Raw genomic sequence first — 14,053 nt, 5'->3', positions numbered from 1 at the left:
ATGGACAGTTTATGATGGCTTAAGTCAAACTGCAGCCTCTATGTCCTCCCCAGTGAGTGTCAGTTAAAATTTGAGGTTGGTTTCTTCAGACATCCCTAGGGAGCTCAGACTCTGCCCTGAGTGTGCATGGCTCAGGGAGTCAGCCAGAGACCTGGGCAGACTGTACTCAGAATGTGGCATTCTCCCTCCTTTGCTCCCCTACTTGAAGCTGCTGTACTTCTCCCAAACCTTCATTCTTTGTGATGTAAGACTGTAGATGTCTCATCCAGATTTTAACCCTGCGTGGTATAGACTGGAGCTAAGAGCCACAAAAGTGGGGAATTCATTCAGGACCATTCCCTTCTTCCTACTTTCAACTTCCTTCCAAAACATACCTGTTTCCAGTTGCTTCCCAGATGTTCTGATTTTTTCCTGAGTTTATAATTATCTGCAGGAGGGTGGATCCAACAGGAGCTGCTTGGCTATTAACAGAAGCAAAACTTAGTATTTATTTTTGATTATGCATTATTGCAAGTCAAACATAGCCTTGCTTCTGGTGACATTTTTTATTCATGCAAAGTACCCCCCAAATTCACATTTGTGCAGCCTTCCAAAGAATGTGTGTAGGTTAAAGAGCTTTTTTAGATGCTATGAATTAGCAGTGAATGTGTCGTTATTTCAATGCACCTCCCAAAGATAACTCGGCTCTTCCCTTGTTTGCTTGTTTGCTTGTTTGCTTCCCTCCTTTGCTCTTAGTAACAGACTCAGACTCTCCTAGAAAATGTGCAGTTTGCATCACCTTTTGTCTTGAGTGAGCCACAATCACCGCAAGACCAGAGGACCTCATATGACTGTTTTACACTGGTAACTCACCATTTACTGCTCATCCACTTTGTAGCAAGGGTTAGGAGTGTGCTGAGCATCTAAAGGGAAGATCCGTGTCCCCAAGTTGTTCACAGTTTAGTAAAGAAGGCAAAATTAGCAGACTGTTGCATTTGTGTGACCTCAGGGCTGAATTAAAAGTAATTGGAATTAGAGGCACCTGGGTGGCTCAGTAGGTGAAGCATCTGCCTTCGGCTCAGGTCATGATCTCAGAGTCCTGGGATTGAGCCCCACGTTGGGCTCCCTGCTTAGCGGAGAGTCTGCTTCTCCCTCTGCTTCTCCCATGGCTCGTGTTCTTTCTCACTTGCTCTCTCACAAACAAATACAAATCTTTTTTTAAAAAAAGTAATTGGAATTTTATTTATATTCTTATGCTTTTGGATAACTGACTAGTATGAAAATTTGGGGCCTCAATTTTTTTCATTTTAAAATGAGGGGATTGGATTAGATCTACAAGATTTTTCAATGCAAATATTTTATAATTCAGTTAAAAATGTGTTGAAAAGAAGAGGTACTCAAAACCCCACTTCTTTGTTCTTCATAAGGATTTGGGTATGTTGAATCACTTAAGCTATAGCTTCACTGAGAGGTGCCAGGATTAGCAGGTAGTGCTGCTTGTTATAGCTCCCATCCTGTACAGCCTAGCTGCACCGTGCACACCTGCAGGGGTCCTTGCATGCATAATCAACTTAGGAAAAATGCATGTGTGTTTAGGTCCTCTTATGCCTTACCTCCCTCCTTTTACCCTTGTTGGGGGCCAGCACAGCTTAGCTCCTGCCTTTGGGATTCTTCATCCAATTCTGGTTAGTTTCTACAAATCCATGAATGAACACTGTGACAGGGCCATAGGAGCTCCTCACAAACCCAGATTCTTTCTGCCCTCAAATTGAGCCTCCACATTTTCCTGCTCTGCTTTTAAATTCCCTACTTTCCTTCTTCCCTTGCCACCAAAATCTTATCCCCAAACCCAGAGGCATTCAGATCACTGGGTCCTTTGTAGATATTGGTCTGATGTAATCATGAGAAAGTGGCTGTGATGGTGGTGGGAAGGTGGGCACAGGGATAGGTTCTTGGTCATCTTCATGGGAATATGATACGGATGTCTCTGGAAAAATACTATAAATCTTGTTGGGAGCTTTATTATTATTACTGTATCTTTTTCTGTATTTTAGGTTTAGACTTTGACTAAGTCTGTACAAGTCTGTACAAGACAGTACTGTGACTGCCTGGGAGTCTAATCATATTTTATAGGGTTTTTGTTTGCTTTGGTTTGGTTTTTGTCTATTGATACAGGGTCTTGAGTTTTTTTCAGCTTACACCATTTCTCCCCAGTTTACTTCCTCATTTGTGCCCATGTTCATGAACATTTCTAATCAGAAATACTGATGAGTGGCTACCACACTGCTGATGCTGGGCCATGCCTGTGCGGTCAGCTGGAGGGAGGATGAACAGTGGACTATTACAGCAGGTTCTTAGTGAAATCCTGAGGCTTGTAATGGATGCGGCTTGCCCATCGTCACTGCCATAGCAGCAGTCTTTTTACTAACCTCCCCTGCCTTTCAGAAAGGGCCCTGTTTCACTGATGAAAGTTATTTTACCTCCATAAGCAACTCTTCTCCAAGTATAACTGAGATGCTCAAATGATATGATGTGCCTGTGGATGTTTGTGAGCAGCATCACCTGTCCATAGACCCACAGCCAGCAGAATGTTTGTGAAGCTCTTTTTAACCGAGGAAATTGAGGGCAGCCCGGGTTGCTCAGCAGTTTAGCACCATCTTCAGCCCAGGGCCTGATCCTGGAGACCTGGGATCAAGTCCCACATCAGTCTCCCTGCTTGGAGCCTGCTTGGAGCCTGCTTCTCCCACTGCCTGTGTCTCTCTGCCTCTCTCTCTCTCTCTCTCTCTCTCTCTCCTGAATAAGTAAATACAACCTTTAAAAAAAAAATAAATGAGGAAATTGATCAAGGAAAAGAAAGCATGAGTTCAGATTTTGGGGGATTACTTTCAAAGCAGTGCAAACCATGCATACTGTGTGTTAAAAAGCCCTTCTAAATTCCAGCAGGGAAAACAGATGTATTAATTAAACATTTAATGTTTGTTATAGCTAAAATATTCACTTTGCTGAGTTCAACTTATGATATAATATTTGTATATTAGTGTGATACATTCTGTGGGAACCTTGGTGCATTTTTTTATGGGATCAAGGTCAACATTATGGACCTGAATTGCTATTGTGTGGTTTTGTGAAAATGAAGTATAGTTATGAGTTTCTGATCATCTTTAAATGTTAATTGGTATTATAAAGCTTAGCAGATAATATACTTAAGTAATGTTTGCCATAGATTTACTAGTTTTGGTAGAAATAAATCCTCTTTCCATATTCTCATTTTTCCTGTGTGTGTGTGTGTGTGTGTGTGTGTACATGCGTGCATGCATATACATATATATACACACATACAAAGCACCATAAAACCAGTTTTTCAGGAGGAGCGCCTGGGTGACTTGGTTGAGCATCTAACTCTTGATTTCAGCTCGGGTCGTGATCTCAGGGTTGTGAGATCAAGCCCCATGTGTCAGGCTTTGTGCTGGGCATGGAGCCTGCTTGAGATTCTTTCCCTCTGTACTCCCACCTTCCACTTGCACTCTGTCAAAAGAAAAACAAAAGCAAAAACGGGTTTTCAGAGGAACAGAGATTAAATAAACTAGAATCGCTATCTAAGCTCAGTTACTCTCTTGAATTGTTTTAATAAGGCAGGATTACAGCAGTAAATTATCATCCATAGTAAACCTAAGCATTCAGTAGTGTTGGCAGTGTGTGTGTTCCCAGGCTTTTTGATCCATATTAGAGTGGTGGACATTCAAACAGGATGACCATTAAGGTTCTGTAGTCACTGTCTGTATCAGCTTTCCCTATAAGTTTCAAGCCCTGCTATTTTTTTAGAACACCAACACTGAAAACAGAAGAAAGAACATAGAGACCAGACAATAACAATTGATTTGTTGCTGAGGAAGGTTGGGGGAAGACTGACCCTCAGAGACTTTGGTGTCCATATTCCCCTGCGGTCATTGTAGCCACACCATGAGTGGGGACTGTGACCTACTTGAACAAGTGCAGGGGCATGTTTTCTCTGTTCTTTCACTTACACTATGAAGAAACACAGAGTGACTGGGTACCATGTCAAATCTGGTAGAGGGTCAGCATGGAAGGATTTCAGGGGCTGCATTGTTGCCCACCACTCTGTGGTCTTGAGGCTGCACAAGGAAACACAATCCTATAAATGCCTCTTCGGTAAACTGGAAGTCCTGAACCCAGCACTGTGATCTTCCTGTTTACATCGTCTGGAACTATATTTCCTGAAAACCAACGAGCTTTTAAAGACAGATACATTCAAGGTTTAATGCATTCATTGTCAGATTCACAGTTAATGGCATCCATTGAGTTAACATATAAAGGTAGCTGAGATTTCCAGTTGCGTGCTTCTGACTCTGCCAGTACTTGTACATTCCTAAATGAGAGTCTGCAGTGTGTCAGTTGGTACAGGAGTGTTTTGAGAGAGATTTCCAGAGCAAGGGAGGGAAAACTAAGATGATACTGGTTTAAAGGCAAAATAGAAAATTAACATTACATAGCACCACAGTCTGGTGCGACTTAACAGAAATTTGTTTCCCCATGGTTCTGGGAACTGGACATTCAAGATCAAGGTACTGGCAAGGCTGGTTTCTTCTGAAGCCTCTGGTTGGCTTATGGATGGCCACCTTATCTATTCTTCCTCACATGGCCTTTCCTCCATGTGTGTGAGCATCTGGAGTCCCTCTGTGTGTCCGTATTTCCTCTTCTTATAAGGACATCTGTCAGGTTGGACTAAGGCCCACAGTAACACCTTGTTTTAATGTAATCACTTTTTAAAAGACCCTCTCTGCTGATATAGTCACTGGGGGGTTAGGACTCCCAATATGTGGATTTGAGGGAGGAGGCACAATGCAGCCCATAAGTATGAATATTTGAAATGTGTTCAGTTGTTTAAAGTGAATGTATGCTCTGGGAAAACCCGTGGCTGGGCATACCCAGGATGGTGTGTGGTAGCACCTCTTTTGGGACCTGTGGCAGTTCTTTGCATGTTCTCTCTCACACTTTTCCCCATGTACAGAATTAGGGTTCTCGCTTCCCTGTTAGATTTTTATACTTTACTGTGTTGTCCTCTGCTTCTGTGTGTGTTGAGGAGAGAAAATATGCCCCCAGCATGCATGGCTTGACTTTGACTAATGTCTGGAGAAGCACTCAAAAGCAAAAGCATTTTCACACCATGTCTGTCCAGGCACCACACTAGAGAGAGCTTGGGATTTAGAGGTGGAGGGTTGGCTGCTCTTGTTGCTGATTGTATCATCTTTAGCAAGTCATTTTACCAAGTGTCCTCATTTCTAAAAAGGTAGGGCTAAATAATAGGAGTGCAAGAAAAAATAGACAAATCCACATTATAGTTTGATATGTCAATGCCTATCTCTAAGTAACTGATAGAAGAAACAGAGAGAAAGTCATTAAGGTTATAGAAGACAATAGTAGTTTAATTGACATTTATAGAACACTACCCTACAACAGAAGAACATTCATTCTTCTCAAGATCACACGGAACATTTGCCATGTTATACCATATTTTGAGCTAAACAACTCTGTAGATTTTGAAGGATTCAAATAATTTAAAGCATGTTCTTTTGAATGAAAAGGGAATAAAATTAGAAATCAAAACAAAGATATATATTATATGTAAATATAATATTTATTATAACATTTATATTATATAATATATAATAGTATATATAGTTATATATTATATATAAAATTATACTTTGCATAATTTTAGCAAGTCAAATCAATAATAAATACAAGGAAACTCTTCAAGTATTTGGAAACTAAGTACAATTTTAAATAATCCATGGGTCAAAGAAAAAAATCAAAAGGGAAAGTAGAAAGTGTTTTGGACTGCCTAAAAATGAAAATAAAACATGTTTTTCTGTGGGATACAGCTAATGTAATACTTCAAGGACGATGGGTAGTACCAGAGGACAATATTCAAAATGAAGAAAGATCTGAGATCAGTGATCTTATCTTCCATCTTGAGAAACTAGAAAAAGAAGAATGATTTAAAGTCAATGTAAACAGAAGAAAGGAATTAATAAAGATTGGGGAAGCAGTCAGTGAAATAAAAACTGTAAAATTATCAAGAAAATTGATGAAAGGTGGTTCTTTGAGAAGATTAACAAAATTGATAAATTTCTAACCAAAGTGAACAGAAAAGCAAGAAGACAAGTTATTAATATCACGAATGAGAGGGGTAATGTCACTACAGATTTTATGGATATTAAGTGGATAATAGGAAATAATATGAAAATCTTCATGCCCATAAAGTCAACAATCTGAGACGCCTGGGTGGCTCAGTGGTTGAGCATCTGCCTTTGGCTCAGGGTGTGATCCCAGGATCTGGGATCAAGTCCCACATCGGGCTCCTTACATGGAGCCTGCTTCTTCCTCTCCCTGTGTCTCTGCCTCTTTCTCTCACTCTGCTTCATTCTCTCATGAATAAATAAATAAATAAAATCTTTAAAAAAAAAAAAAAGTCAACAATCTTGCTGAATGGACAAATCCCTTGAAAAATGCAAATTAAAAAAAAAAAAAGAAAAAGAAAAATGCAAATTGCCAAGAACTAGATATCATGAGTAGCCTGGTATGTGTAAAAGAAATTATATTTGTAGTTAAAATGTTTCTCACAAAAAAAGACTCCTATGGCTTCACCAGTGACTTTTCCCAAACATTTAAATGAAGAATAGTATTGGTTCTACACAGAGAATTGAAGATAAAAGCAGTATGTCCAGTTCATTCTATGAGGCTCGCTTAACCTGATATCAAATCAAGCAAAGATAATACAAGAAAACTAGAGACTAATTTCCTTAATTAACATATATGTAAAAATACTTCACATAATTTTAGCAAAGTAAATCAATAAATACAAGGAAAGCACATCATTAACAAGTGGGGTTGATTCTAGAAATACAATATTGGTTTACTATTCAAAAGTCAATCATTATGATTTATCATATCAATAATAAAGAAATATACATGGTTATCTCATTGGATGCAGAAAAGAAAAGCATTCAAGAAAATCCAACACCCATCTGATTTAAACAAAAGCAAGCAAACAAAAAGACTCCCCCCCCTAAACTAGAAATGGGAAACATCTCTACCCTGATAAAGGACATCTGGGGAAAACTTACCACTAACATCCTACTGTGGAAAGACTGAGTGATTTTATAAGGTGAAGACGTTTGCTATTCAACATTGTACTGGAGGTTCTGGCCAATGCAGTAAGGCAAGAAAATGAAAGTAAATGTATCGGATTGGAAAGAAAGAAGTAAATCTGTCTTTTCATGGACAATGTGGTTATCTATAGAAAATCAGATGGAATCTACAAAAAAGCTAAGAAAGTTTAACCCATTAGTTATTTGATACAAAGTAAATATGTAAAAGATTGCACCACACAAAAATAATTTATACAGCTGCAACAGACAATCCAAAATAGAGATTAATAAGAATATCACTTATGATAGCAACAGAAATATGAAGTACTTACGGATGGGGAAAAGATGTGAAAGGCCTTCATACTGAAAACTAAAAAATATTGTAGAGAAATTAAAGACAGCATAAAGCAATGGAGAGATCTAATGTGTTCATGATTTAGAAGACTCAATATTTTTTAGATGATAGTTCTCTCGAAATTAATACATAATTGAACACAATCCTAATCAAGATGCCAGCAGGCTATTTTGTAGAAATTGTTAGGTTGATTCTAGAATTCATATGGAATGGAATGCCAGGAAGTTAGGGTAGCCAAAACAACTTTGACAGAAAACAAAGTTGGAGAACCTGCACCACCCAATTTTAAGAGTAAGTTACAGTAATCAGGATAGTTTGTTATGGACTGGTGACATCTTTTTTTTTTTTTTTTTTTTTTTTAGGTTTTATTTATTTATTTATTTATTTATTTATTTATTTATTTGAGAGAGAGTAAGAGAGCAGGCATAAGCAGGGGGAGTGCAGAGGGAGAGGGAGAAGCAGACTCCCTGCTAAGCAGGGAGCCTGACATGGGGCTCAACCCCAGGACCCTGAGATCATGACCTGAGATGAAGGCAGACGTTTAACCTACTGAGCCATTCAGGCACCCCCATCGTTAAAAAAAATAAATAAATAAAAATAAAAAAGATTCATTTGGGGACACCTGGGTGACTCAGGGGTTGAACATCTGCCTTTGGCTCAGGGTATGATTCTGGGGTCCTGGGATTGAGTCCCATACCCGGCTCTCCACGGGGAGCCTGCTTCTCCCTCTGCCTGTGTCTCTGCCTCTCTCTGTGTGTCTTTCATGAATAAATAAAATCTTTTAAAATTATTTATTTGAGAGTGTACGCACACACACGTGCAGGTTGAGGCAGAGGGAGAGAATCTTAAGCAGACTCCCCACTGAGTGTGGAGCCCGAAGCGAGGCTCAGTCCCACAACCCCGAGATCATGACCTGAGCCAAAATCCAGAATTGGACACTTAACCAACTGAGCCACCAAGGTGGCCCCTGGACAGATAACATCTTTTATTTACCTACAAAGAACCTAAAAATCTAGACCCTAATGTATGATTGACTTAAAATAGAAGTGCAAAGATAATTCAGTTCAATAAATTGTGATGAAACAATTAGACATCCCATTTTTTGTTTGTTTTTTTAATTTGCAGCATATCCAAAGTTATCTCAAAACTGATCATAGCCATTAAGTGTAGAGGCTTCTGGAAGAAGACACAGGAGAAAAACCTTTGTGGTGTTAGGTTATGCAGAGATTCTGTAGATGAAGGCAGTACATGACCCATAAAGAAAAACTGATAAATCAGACTATGTGTAATTAAGAATGTGTGTTCTTCAGAAGGCACTGTCAAGAGAAGGAAAGGAAAAGCCACAGACTGGTAGAACAGTTGCACATCACAAATCTGATTAAAGACCTGCGTGCATATTATGTAAAGAACTCTTGAAACTAATTGACCAAAAAAAAAAGATAGGCAAATATTTGAACTGACCCTTCACCAAAGAAGTGAACTCAACAAAAAAGATGATTATTCATTCATTTATTCATTGTAAATTCAACCCATAGTGAAACACCAACACACCCTGGAATGTCTGATAGTGAAAAGACCGACCAAACCAGCGCTGGCAAGATCATGGAGCGACTGGAAATTTTGTACACAGTGGTAGTAATGTCAAATGAAGTGACTGCCTTGGGAAACAGTCTGGCAGCTTCTTAAACAGTTCAGTGTACATCTAGCATGTGATCCAGCCAGTCCACTCCTTGGTATTTGTCCAAAATAAATGAAATCTCATCTCTGTTCAAAGACTTGGGACACCCAAGAGTCCTAGCAGCTTTATTTGCAATAGCCCCAAACTAGAGGCAACCCAGGTGTCCGTTGACAGGTCATGGATAAACAGATGGTGGCACACCTGTATGGAGTGTTCCCCAGCAATACAGTGGGTGAGCCAGTGACACTTGAAGTGACAGGGATGGACGTTAAAGTAATCATGCTAAATACCAAAAATCAAAGGATACATGCTATATGATTCCATGTACATAAAAGTCCAGAAAATACAAACAAATCCATCGTGGCAGAAAACATGTCAGTCATTGCCTGCCAGGGTATAGGAGGGAGGACAGCCCACAATAGGCTCATGAGAAAACAGACACTTCACCATCCTGGTTTGGGTGATGGTTTCATGGGTGTATACATATGTCAAAATGCGTCAAATTGTACACTCTTAGCATGTACAGTTTGTTGCATATCAGTCATACCTCAGTAAAACTGTTCTTATAAGTCCTCACCATCACAGAGCTTAGGTTTTGTTGGAAGAAGGTATAATGGTGGTGGCATGGAACAAATATATGTATGTTTCGTGCATGTCTGTGTGTGCACGTGTAGGTGTGTTGAGTCAGATGTTGAAACTCCTGTGAAGGCAAAGGAAGGCAAAGTGTGAGGATGAGAGGTGGCGGGAGGGTGGCTGTCGGAGAGTGGGGTCAGGGAAGCCTTCTGGTGCATGGGGGCTCCTGAACAGAGGCTAGCTTAAGCCCCCTGTAACCTTTGGAAACTTTTAAGATCTGTTCCAGCTTTTGTTGAGTGTCAGCTACTCTCTCTCACTTAAAGGTTAGCACCTTTCCCCCAAACCTGAGGCAGATTTCTGGTTTTGCCCTCAGAAGGAAGCAGATGGGATGAGTGGGCAGAGGTAAGCACAGCCTACTCCACATGCCCAGAAGCCCACCTCTGCTATAAAAAAAAAAAAAAAAAAAAAAAAAAAAAGGCATTTCTTGTGAAGTTTTGACCGGAAGGATGAGGAAGAACCATTTGGGGGGCATTTGTAGGATGGGGACCCCAGCCGGAACCCCAGCCTCCAGTCTCCTACAGGTAGAAGCAGTGACCTTTCCGTTTCCAAAGAGGAAACCCCCAAGTTGTCTGGTCCTGATCACCCTTGTTGTTCTTGTATGCTTGCGTGTGGCACACGTGAAATGCATGTCCTTGTGTCTTGAGTGGAAGAGGGAAGATTGCCATCAGCAGAGTGAATGTTTGCATGGCCCAGGCCGTGTCACAGAGCAGGGCCCACACGACAGGAGCTTGGCCCAGGTGAGGTCAGGGGTGTGGAAGGAGAGCCATATTGTTCTGTTGAAGCTACTGCCCATCAGAAGTGGACCCTAAATAGGGTCATCCCCCAAAAAAGTGCCTGCTCCTAACAGAGACTTTAGAAGAGCTGTGTCCTTGGGCAGAGAGAAAGGATGATAAGAGGCCCAGAGATTAAAAATGCCTTGTTACATGTGCCATAAACCGAGATGCGTGGTCCTTTATTCTAAAACATGCTTTTCCTTCTGCTCACTCCCTGGTTTTTTAAAACATAGTCTGTCTAGAGAATAATGTAAAGATTTTTGCCTTATTATTTAACATAAATTTGGTGACAAGAGTGGGAAAATGTATTGAGCCAAAGCCAGTTGTGTGTTTCTGTTTGTTTCAGTAAAATTTTTATAAAACATACAGATTTCTGTCTCTCTGTTTTCCGTATTTCTGTCTGCTTGGGAATTTCTTTCTACAAGCAGCATCTTCTGGTCAGCAGGGTACTCATGAGAGCATGGACTGGGACGCCAGGCCCTGGGACAGGACCCCCTCTGTGAACATTGAACCATAGACTCTCTGGCCAGAGCCATGAGATCTAGGAGTCCCATCCCTGCTTCTGCTCATCCCTGCTAGTGGAGGTCACAGAGGCTTGGGCTTCTGTGGCTTTCAGCAGCCCCAGACATCCCCTGCCCCGTACCCCCATGCCGGGTACAACTCTGAGGGAAATGCGTCCAGCCCTGTTCAGTCCTCAGAGCAGTTACTCTGACCCTCTTTTGGATCCTAGTCCCCTTTGAGAATTAGACGCAACCTTGGGACAAAATGTTCACCCGTGGCTTCAGGGGCTCCCAAGACCCCTGTCCCAGAGCAGAGCAGGCATTAATGCCCATCTCAAGTAAGCGGGTGTGCTTCTTTTCAAGTCTAGCACTTTGTGACCTAGAGAATAACTATCATTTAGTTGTGTTCTTCATAATAAACTGTTGGACCAGGCGTCAGGAAGGAAGACGGGATGAGTCATGCTTTCACTGCATGGGGGAGAGCCTGCATTTTGTCACTGGGGTTTGTATCCACATGCTTTTTGTGTGTATGTGTGTGATTGGGGGGAAATTAGGACTTTGCAGTATCCTCTTTCCACCCTATTCTTTGGTTCTCATTTGTTCTATTTCACATAATCCCTCAAATTTTATACAGAACAACCAAGTACCTCCTGTTCTGTGCTCAGACTGTTGACTGGGAAGCCAAACGCCATGTCTCCTGTACGCAGTGACTCAGCGGTCTGGTCTCTGGCACCGCTGAGTTCATTATTTGCTCTCTAATTTTATCCTAGAAATGAATTTTCCTAAAATGAAATCTGTTAACAGTACTTTCTTTGTTCTGCTTGCAGCTTGTACCTCCTTTTAAGCCTCAAGTAACATCTGAGACAGATACCAGATATTTCGATGAAGAATTTACAGCGCAGACTATTACAATAACACCACCTGAAAAGTGTAAGTAAATTGAATGGGCAGTTGATAATATTCTGATAGAACAGAAGACAACAGCTGCTTTTTTGGTTGGATCTTTTCAAGGTCAAATTCCAGTGGCTTACTCCGTTCCACTTAAGAATATGGAGTTAGGAATGTGGAGGTGTCAAAGACAGGTAGCTGAGAGAGAAGTTTTGGGGAGTAAGAAAAATTGTAGACTGGGAATTACAGACCAGCTTGTAGACAACATAGCCCTTCCTTACTGTTCTAATACATTCTTCCACCATCAGCCAGAAGGACCAGAAACTGACTCTTCCCGTGTTTGCCCTACAGTTTACCCACATGCCCCCTTCTGGTCTCGTGCTTACTTAATAGTTTTTAAAAATTACATTAAATTGAATCACCTTTTTTTAAAATTTAGCTTTGTCTTAATAATATTTGTGAAGACATGGTGTGCCAGTAATTTGTTGAAACATATAAATTAAATTACATGTCTATTAAAACAGTACATTCATATACCACTTTTGTTTCACGTATACTAGTGTGTACACACTTCGATAAATGTCCTAAATAAGGTATCAGATTTAACTAATAAACACTCTCGTACTGATAGAGGACTATGAATCTGTTATCATTAGTTTAGCAATGAGGATAAAATCGAGTTTCAGGGTCATATTTGGAAAGCCAAAGATTCCTTCAGGTCATACATCTTTTGGCTCCCAATCCCATTGTGTTAGCTCTTCTTTTCTTTTCTTTAGATCCCCTCCTACTTTTCTTCTCCCTTCTCTCCTTTGTCGAAGTACACCAGTACTTCCAGAGTAGCTAGAAGTATTGGTGTACACAGCGAGTATCCACAAGAGGGAAAGTTGACTCACGATGTCCTTCCAACCACGGATACGGTCATCTGATTGGATGTGGAAAGACAAACCAGGAGTCATCCTGGTCTAGAGTTTTCAACCCGTGGCCTGACAACAAAGGCCCGTGAACGCACCCTGAGATGAGACATATGATTATGTCCGCATGTGTGCACTTTTCTTTCCTTAGACTTTCCAGAAGTTAAGGACCTCTTAACTTTCATTTTGGAAGAGAAGAAATTGAAACCCAGAGAGACACTGAGCTTCCCAGGTCGCATAGTTAGCATCAGCAGTAGCCAGGGTGGGATTCCCCAACATGGCCAAGCTGTGAACTATTAACGTGGAAGAACTGCTCATGGCGTATTCCCAGTGGGACGATGGGCCCCCAACCTGTGTTGTGTGCCATTGCTGACATTTTAGCATCCATCAGCATAGAAGACAGTGTTGGAAAGCCTGTAGATTGGCGGGCAAGTAGCTCAGGGCTACAGGGGGCTCAGGCCTCGGCAGTCTCCCCTGGCCCCAGATGGACTGTGGGGGGTCTCGTTGTCTCAAGTGCAAGGCAGACCAGGGAGGTGTTGGAATGGCCCCTGAGGCTTTCCACTTCAGAGCATTTGCTCGGCCTCATCACTGGGATAGGACCTTAACTGTAATCAGACCCCACCATTCCCCTGCCCACCAGCCTCCAGTGGCTCAAGCTCTGCACTCTCAATCCAAACTGCTCACACTGAAGTGCACAGCCCTGTCAGGTCCCTGCTCCTGCTCCACCTTGCCATGCACCCCACCCCCCTACCCCACCTGTGATGGGCCACCCCTTGAAGGCGCCGTGCCTTGCCTTGCCTCGCCTCAGGATGCGTGTCGCCCATTGTCTCTGCCTGTGGTGCTCTTTTCCCTGACATTTGCATGAACAGCTCTTACTCCCTCAGATCTCAGCTTAAATGTCACTTCGCCAGAGAGCTTTCTTTAACCTCCCAGCATCTAAAGAACTGTGCAGCCCATTGGCCAACGCCTCCCCCACCCCTTGATTCTGTACATTGACAACTTGCTGATCTTCTGGTTAACGTGTTTGTTTCTTTGTTTACTGTCTGTGCAACTTGGAGGCCATAACCCTGAGGAGAGGGGCTTGCTTTCCCATTCGCTGCTGGCCCCAGCTCCTTGCTGGGTATCTGGCCTGGCGTCGGTAGTCAGCAAATATGTAGGAAGCAA

The 14,053-nt window shown here is 41.6% G+C and overlaps 1 protein-coding gene across 7 annotated transcripts in view; it reads left to right on the top strand.

Moving 5' to 3' along the window:
- AKT3 (AKT serine/threonine kinase 3) overlaps positions 1-14,053 on the top strand; it is a 306,203-nt gene that overhangs the window by 286,645 nt on the left and 5,505 nt on the right. For all 7 annotated transcript variants that reach the window (XM_038542735.1, XM_038542732.1, XM_038542730.1 and 4 more), the window contains one exon: positions 11,918-12,020. In XM_038542735.1, the coding sequence (XP_038398663.1) occupies positions 11,918-12,020 (103 nt within the window). The remainder of the gene's footprint in view (positions 1-11,917; positions 12,021-14,053) is intronic.

The sequence above is a fragment of the Canis lupus genome, chromosome 7 (genome assembly GCF_011100685.1).
Source record: "Canis lupus familiaris isolate Mischka breed German Shepherd chromosome 7, alternate assembly UU_Cfam_GSD_1.0, whole genome shotgun sequence".
Classification (NCBI taxonomy): Eukaryota; Metazoa; Chordata; class Mammalia; order Carnivora; family Canidae; genus Canis; species Canis lupus.
This window is presented reverse-complemented; position numbering and strand designations above follow the sequence as displayed.